The 8,582-nt window shown below is 44.7% G+C and overlaps 1 protein-coding gene across 5 annotated transcripts in view; it reads right to left on the reverse strand.

Moving 5' to 3' along the window:
- veph1 (ventricular zone expressed PH domain-containing 1) overlaps positions 1-8,582 on the reverse strand; it is a 124,639-nt gene that overhangs the window by 54,065 nt on the left and 61,992 nt on the right. For 4 of the 5 annotated variants that reach the window (XM_050064019.1, XM_050064003.1, XM_050063994.1 and 1 more), the window contains 2 exons: positions 4,910-5,130; positions 1,639-1,854 (listed from right to left, as the gene is read on the reverse strand). In XM_050064019.1, the coding sequence (XP_049919976.1) occupies positions 1,639-1,854; positions 4,910-5,130 (437 nt within the window). Of the gene's footprint in view, positions 1-1,638; positions 1,855-2,370; positions 2,495-4,909; positions 5,131-8,582 lie in introns of those variants that run through there. The other variant, XM_050064028.1, reaches the window with a different exon arrangement.

The raw sequence follows: 8,582 nt of genomic DNA on the forward strand, positions 1-8,582 counted from the left end.
AACAGGACGCCTCAAGGTGACTGGAGAAATTTAACTCTAATTGGCAACTGGGTGGCGCTATAACAACAGAAAAATGGCTAAAATGGGACAGATCACTGTGGCTGCAATCGTACTATCAAATTAACTCTGTCTGAATACATTGCTCTTCTTAATGGGTTCAGTTGACTATTTAATCTGCAATTTCCGATGACCTCCCAAACATACACCATGTGAAACTGTACGTGGGTAACTCTGCACTCATACCCATTGAGTGCACAGTTGCCCACTAGTACAGATTTATTTTAGGAAAAACTAATTTCATCTTAAGACCTGAAGGATACCTATTATGCTTTTCCTTATCTCTTATCTCACATGTAATGTCACAATGTTGGATGCTCACGCGGTAAACATATGTAAAAGTAATCCCTACGGGCAAAAACCTTAGGCTTCAGACTGCTCTGAATACTATTTTTCCAACGTTTTTTCTACTTTTGGGACCTCAAGTATTGACATTGCTATATGTAGCTACATGCTGTAATATCAAGGAAACGTGCAATCTTAGTTGCCAATGTTGTAAATTTCTCCCATTTCGGTTGTGCAGATTTTGGTTTAGATGCTTTTCTTAGTGATTTCTTTCACAGTAGAAAGTGCCACTATACTTCATTATAGTTATTCTCCCGGCTGCAATGACGATGCAGAGAGACGCAGTGAGTGCAGATACAAAAGACACGTAAAAGCTGACCAATCAGAGCAGGCTGGGCTTTTTCGGGAGGGAGGCCCAAAGAGACACGTACTATGCCAGTGTTTCGACACGGGGTGAACACGTGCTCCAGCAGAGACAGTGTGAGAAAAACACAATTTTTTTAAACATTAAAGCAGGTACACATGTTCTAGCAGAAAGCCAAAATACAAGTATGAACCTGAAAATGAGCATAATATGTCCTCTTTGAGATGCCAAAACATTGTGTACTTTTGCAGCAGAAACACGTGCAACAGGACTCCATGCTCTCCACGGACAGTACAGTCAAAGAAGTATGAGAAAAGCCACGTGTTGATTTTTTGGCTTTGTACACCAGCATTATGGATTTGAAATGAAACTATAGCGATGTTGTAAGTGACAGTAGTGTCTCGGACCTTTCACAGTCCCTTAATTTAAGTACGATGTAGCAGAACAAGACAAGCAGTACCTGCGAAGTACACAGGCCCCTTAGGAAGTTGATCCAATTCCTGAAGACCAGACTGATGGCAAAAAAAATGCCTACTGATATGTGTTTCATTCCAAATCCAATGTATTGATGTAGAAAGCAAAAACTGTAGCATTATCTCACAGCTTTCAATCTTACTAAACAAAATGTAAAGATATCCAACATGATTGAGCTTCTGTGATGTGTGTTCTCAGCATGTGGACATTTTTATTGTATTTCATTTTTATTTCTGATTTAATAAACAGTATTTCTGTATCTTTGGATGGTCTGTCTTTGGTTAGCCTCAATAAACAGATACAGAGAAACATCGTCTTGGCTCAAAGGATCTCTTGTTAATTTGACTGGAAATCAATAAATCCACCCACACAGTGACAGAGATAACAGTCTATTCTTCATTAAAATAAATTCTGACAATCCAGCCAGATCTGCGCAGAAACCCGGCATACCAACCGACCTGTTGAATCTCATCTCTCGTCTCTCGTCCCTGACGGCTTGGCTCAGGCTGTAGCGACGCTGGGGGGCAGGAGAGTCCTCCTCCACCTCCTCCTCCACCCCCTCCTCCCCCATTTTCTCCTCAAAGGCCTGAATTTTCACTTGCAGCCGCTGCTCTGACGCCCTCCCTCCCCCTGGAAGAGATGCACAGGGAGACGGCGGGCACACCTCGTCCACCCTGTGAAACACACGCACACACACACACACACACACAGGGCAAAGGGGTTGACTTGGTTTGCATGTGGTGGGCACGTGAGATGAAGCTGGACAGACACATTTGGATGGATTTCAGTCGCCTCACTCTCCCCCTCCCTCCCTCCCCCTTCTGGCTAGCCTCTCTGTAATTCTTGCTTTCTCACGATGACTGGCTCTATTTCTGCGTCTCACCCCACGTGTCTCCCTCTCTCCCTCTTTCGCTGGCCACATCTCACCTTCTCCCCTCTCTCTATGGCTTTGTTTTTCTTTGTCCCTCACTATGGTGCCTGTCTCCTCTCTTTTGCTCTCTAACCAAACTAATTATTCCCTCCCTCCCTCCATCTCTCGTCCTCTCTTTCCCTTCCCCGTGTTTTTTCCATGAGCGGCCTTTATAACTTTATTAACCAGTCCACTTGTTTGCTGAAAGAGGACTTACAACTGCCTCATTGTTGTTTCTCTTCTGTCCTCACCCCCTGCTCTTTCGCTAATAAACCATCCTGCCTCTCTCAATCCCTCGTTCCCTCTATCTCTCTTCCAGAAGACCCCAAGCAAAGCCTCTGGAAGCCTCCAATCCTGCACACGATGTTCTTATTTCGGAGAGAGCAGTGCGTGTCATTCCCACACTGCAGCCAGTTGAATCCCAGTCAATTTGTGCACATTAACACGCAAACACACACACACACACACACACACACACACACACACACACACACACACACACAAGCTGTACTCCCATTTTGTGCATGCATACTGCATTTTAAAGCCCTTCTCATGACTTCCACTTATTGTAAATATAGCTATGGCATGAGAGAAGTCACTGGAGGACAGACTTGGAATGCGACATAAAGAAAAACATTTTAATGGTCTACAAATAAAAGTGTGTCGTTACAAACCCAGATTCTTAAGGGTTTAAGTGCCACAAGATAATTGAATGTGTGGGCGCATAATTCTCTTGGCTTTGTGCAAGTTTCAAATAAGCTGCAAAACTTTTGTCTGCTCTCTGTGACGAGATGATTAAGACACTTTTTGTTAGGCGAATACTTGTGGTTCCAACATGAATCAGTATTTCAACTATTTCGTCAATACTGATTTCATTATCAATTTTGCTCCTTTATCCAGCTGTTTACAGTTTAAGCACTTTATCAATTGCCAATTATTAACCCTAAAGCCTTTTAAAAAATAAGTAGATAAACAACAACAATTCTCATCCACTTATCTGGGACTGGGTCGCAGGGGCAGCAGACCAAGCAAAGCACCCCAGACATCCCTCTTCCCAGCAACACTTTCCAGCTCCTCCTGGGGGACCCCAACACATTCCCAGGTCAGATGACATATGTAATCCCTCTAGTGTGTTCTGGGTCTGCCCCGGGGCCTCCTACCAGTGGAACATGTCCGGAACACCTCTAACGGGAGGCGCCCAGGAGGCATCCTGATCAGATGCCCGAACCACCTCAACTGACCCCTTTCGACACAAGGAGCAGCAGCTCTACTCTGAGCTCCCTTTGGATGTCCGAGCTTTAAGGCTGAGCCCAGCCACCCCACAGAGGAAACTCATTTCGGCCGCTTGTATCTGCAATCTCATTCTTTCGGTCACTACCCAGAGCCCATGACCTTAGGTGATGGTTGGGACGTAGATGGACCAGTAAATCTCAGCTCCCTCTTAAATACAACAGTCCGGCACAGCGACCGCATCACTGCAGAAGCTGCACCAAACCGCTGATCCATCTCACGGTCCATTCTACCCTCACTCTTGAACAAGACCCCGAGATACTTGAACTCCCCCACTTGAGGCAGTAACTCTCCCAACCCGGAGGGGGTAACCCACTGTTTTCCGACAGAGAACTATGGCCTCAGATTTGGAGGTGCTGACTCTGATCCGGACCACTTTAAACTTGGCTGCAAACCACCCCAGTGCATGCTGGTTTAGTTTTCAAAATTTGCTGTTTAACTTTCACTTACTATTATTATTTTGTATATATTGAGGAAAAGCTCAGCTGTATTACTCATAGAAACATCACTGCTTGTACAAGCACCAATAAACATATGAGCTAAAACGTTTGGCAATGTTCACAGTGAATCTCTAGTGGTCTGGAACTACTTGTTACAGTACAGTTTTTCTTTATGTATAGTGTAGTACACACTGATCAGCCAAAACATGAAATCACTGTCAGGTGAAATGAATAACATTGATCATCTTGTTACAGCGCAATGTTCTGCTGGGAAAACCTTGGGTCCTGCAGTCAGGCAGATGCCATTTGACATGCATCACCCATCCAAACAATGGCTTGGCCCCCCCAGGCAGGACAATGCACCATGCCACACTGCAACAACTGCTCAGATATGGCCTGAGGAGCGTGACAAAGAGCTCAAGGCAATGACCTGTCAACCAAATTAGCCAGTTTCTAATCAGATCAAGAATCTGTGGGACGTTCTGTTACCCAACCTCACAACCCACAGGACTCAAAGGATCAGACGCCAATGCCCTGGTGCCAGACACCACAGGACGCTCCCAGAGGTCTTGTGTCTATGCCTCGACAGGTCAGAGCCAAGTCCAATCCACAGTGGTGCTTCTGACCTGTTGAGGCATAGACATAGGACACTCTCAGAGGACCTGTGTCTATACTTCAACAGGTCAGAGCCAAGTACAATCCACAGTGGGGCGTCTGACTTGTCGAAGCATAGACACAGGACCTCTGGCGTACCGCCATGTCCTGTGGCTACTGAATCTGATTGGAATTTGGGAAATTTGGAGGTCAGGTCAATGCCTTGAGCTCCTTGTCACGTTCCTTAGGCCATTCCTGTGCAGTTTTTGCAGTGCGTTGCCCCACTTGGAGGGCAACGTGCCATCCAAGCGGGGCAATGTGCCATGCCGCACTGCACGTTGCCCCGCTTGGAGGGCCACTGCCATCGGGGAGTGCCATCGCCATGAGGGGGTGTACTTAGTCAGCAATGGTGTTCATTGCCTACTAGCAATTTCAGTAGTTAACACATAAGAGGATGAAAACAGCCTCAGACTCTGTAAATGTGTGTCTCCTTACCTGCAGTGCATGGCCATGCTCTCCTCCAGTCTCCTCCCCAGCAGTCGGGCTATAGCAGTGAACGAGTTGCTCATCCTGTAGATGTCTTTACCGCAGCCTCCCAGTAAAGACGGGTAGCGGTCTGTCAGAGCTCTGATCTCCAGCAGCAGTGTGTGGTGAAAGCTGTGCTCCATGCTGCCTAGACAGGACACCAGGTAGACCAACGAGCTGTGTGCATGAGTCTGGAGAAAGGAGACAACACAGAAATTATAAGAAATGGAGGAAATTAAAACATTGTGTTGAGCTACATGCTGGCCTCACCATATAACTAAATGAAGATATAAGAAAGTAAAGAAAGAAAGGATAGGATTGCCAACAAGTTGTTTTACTGTACAAAAATCACCCAGTTTAATGGTTCTGTCCAATGGTGTGGGTTGTTTTTGAGTAAACTGAAAACGACTGAAAATGGGACCAGTGTTGTGTTCAAGGACGGCTTGAAAGTATCGTGTCACTACATGTGTTTCGATGGAAAAAAAAGAGAGCATTTTATCTAATTCGACACACATTCGTTTTACACTTCCAAGCAGTTTGGGGGGGTTTGGTGCAACTTTTGTTTCTAAATCACGACAAACAATAATAAATACAAACACATGCTCTCGGCAAACTTGGCACTACTTCCCCAATCGGCCTTTGTAATAACACACATGCACAAACATTTCATCATTCTCAGCCTGCTTTTTGTGTACAATTTATCCAGAGCGTACACAACCTGATCACCTTGTCACAGAATAACACTTTAAAAGGTTTAAACCCTTGTTACGCTGTTGTTGTAGGTTCACTTGTGTTTTATATGCAGTTTTTTCTGTAGTACTCTTCCTCCCACAGTCCAAAGACATGCAGGTTAATTGGTGACTCTAAATTGTCCGTAGGTGTGAATGTGAGTGTGAATGGTAGTCTGTCTCTGTAGCCCCTTTTACTCTGCCAGGTTTTCCGTGAATGTTGGGCCGTTTTGCCGGCAAGCTGCGAGCGTTTAGACACACAGAGCCGGATTGTCGAGTTGATCCGAGGCGCCCAATTTTCCGCCTCGTAGGGTAGTCATATTGGCGGAACCCTTTTAGTTTAAAAAGACCGAGGTGGCCTTCTGCAACGGGAGGGGCTGTTGATGAGTTGTGGGAGGAGCTGTTGATGACGCCGCACATGTGACCCACTGGCGGTGGATAAACAGGAAACAGCTGATAGCGGGAATGAGCAGCTAGTAGCAAGAGGGAAACACAAACCTGACAGACACTGTAAAGATGAGCAACTGGGGAGACAAGGAATTGTGCGCCCTCCTTGTCCTCCAGATGACGGGGATGGTGAAGGACGGGCCGACTTATGAGAGAATCGCCGAAGGACTGACCAGCCGCGACTTCCCTCCCACGCCACTGTTTACGTCACACGCTGAGCTACACATTTTGTTACTTGCTCACGCCCCCCATTGCCCCGAAAAAGGCACATTCTTTATAAACAAAGTAGGTAGGCGGCATCGTGCTGCACTCCCCGATTCTTTATAAACAAAGTAGGTAGGCGGCATCGTGCTGCACTCCCCGATTTTGTTTTTATACTGCCAATGCTGAAAAAGACTGATTGAGCTTTCCTGCAAATTTGCACAATTCCTATTTTAAAAGGGCTTATGTGTCAGCCCTGTGATAGTCTGGTGACCTGTCCAGGGTGTACCCCGCCTTTCACCCAGTGTCAACTGGGATGGGCTCCAGCCCCCCCTGCAACCCGAAACAGGATAAGAGGTTACGGGAAATCAATTAATAATGTTGCCTTGAAAATGCAACATTTTTGTTCTCTATTTAAATCCATTTTGGCTCCTAATAAAAAACAGACGTTTTAAAGTGGTGCAAACCAGTCAACACAGGAATCATTATGATAACAGATGATCAAAAGTGACATGATTTGGTAACAGCACTCCTGCAGCGTTTTAGGGCCGAACCAGAGCCAACACAACCTCCATCTGAGGACAAAAACAAAAACAGGATTCTTTTCAAAAACTCTCCACACTTGTAAAAACTCACGCTGTGCGGACTGGAAAAATAAAGACCTCCCTCTCCTCCTCCGACTGAGAGACAAACTGATTGATTGATGGAGGGACAGAGAGACAGACAGAGCCAACCTGTGCTTACAGAGCTCAAGCACACCTTGTAACGAGGAGACAAGAATGCACTTACTGCACAGTTTGGGCATGTTTCACAAGCACTCTCTGCTGGACGCTATATTTATACATGGATGCTAAAACTACCAGAAAAGGCAGAACTTGACTTTATACTGTAACAACATGCCAAGTAGGTATTTAGGAGTTTGTGGGCCTGGAGTGCAGACTGCAGGTACAAAGACTTTCCTGGGACGTGCGCTACTTGTACACACAGTTCAGGCATTTATTGTTGAGATGATTTTACTTTTTAAGGACTCGCTACAAAACTTCCAAACAATTACAACATGAGCAGAATTGGATCATTTACAGTTTGCAAGTGAGACATTTTACAGTAATTCTATTAAAAGCCTGCCAGGTCCTGCTTAATCATCAAATGTCACAGATCATGTTTAATTGTCTGGAAAAAAGTACTCGGCTTTGATTTTTGATGTCTTAAACACATCGCTGGTTTCACTCGTGGCCAAATTCTTATGTAAACCTGCAGCGGAGCACAATAACAGGAAGTTTTTTAAAAACTAGGAACTGTTGTATTTAATTATAACGTTTAATGTTCTCCAAAAAAATATGGCAGAGTAACAGATATTCCTCCAAAGTGCCAATCTGACAGGATACAGATCTGGGGAAATAACAGCCTCATACAGACAAGCACATAAACATCCTCTGAGAAATACACAACTTGGCCTATTCATTTCTTTCACTCCATTATCATAATTCCAACAACACTAGGAGCCAACCTCCACTGGCAGTAGCACGTGTTTATTTGCAGGAGATATCTGTTATAAATTCATTACGAAAATACCAATGATTCAGAATTTACCAACAAAAAAAAAGGAAGGAAAACAATGCACCGGTTCATCGACAAGCCAAATCCTTCCTCTGCTCACTAACCTCTATTTTTTTCTATCTTTGTTTGCTCGGTCGCTTAGTTTCCCCTGATTGTCCATCAGTGCACTGAGCTCTCTGCTTCCTTCGGAGCTGCAGTCTGGCACACTAACAAGCCCCATGGAGATACTGCTGGGTGCGTGAATGTGCGCTTTCCATCTCAGAGCGCATTAATTATTTGCAACAGTGAGTATATATTATCAAAGACCGGATGATTTAACATTTGAAATCTGAAAATTTCTATTTGAAAGAATTTCAGCAAAGCACATCAAAGGTGATACAGTACGAAAACATCACACTTCCCTCATCAAAACCTGAGGTTAAAATTAATCAACTGATTTAACACCCCCTGATAAATGAGATAAAGAAAAGTATACCGCCACCACAAATATATCCAAGTATGTTACTATATCTTACTATATAATGACGAAAACTCTGTTCCACATTTTTCTCCTCACTGACTTGGTCAATCCATGTGAAATTTGGCACAGTGGTAGAGGGTCATGGGAGGATGCAAATGGAGCAATATTACATCAGTTGGCCAAAGGGGGGCGCTATAGCAACCGACTGAAATTGCAAACTTTGAATGGGCATATCTCATGCCCCGTATGT

Source organism: Epinephelus moara, chromosome 2 (assembly GCF_006386435.1).
Source record: "Epinephelus moara isolate mb chromosome 2, YSFRI_EMoa_1.0, whole genome shotgun sequence".
NCBI classification, from domain to species: Eukaryota; Metazoa; Chordata; class Actinopteri; order Perciformes; family Serranidae; genus Epinephelus; species Epinephelus moara.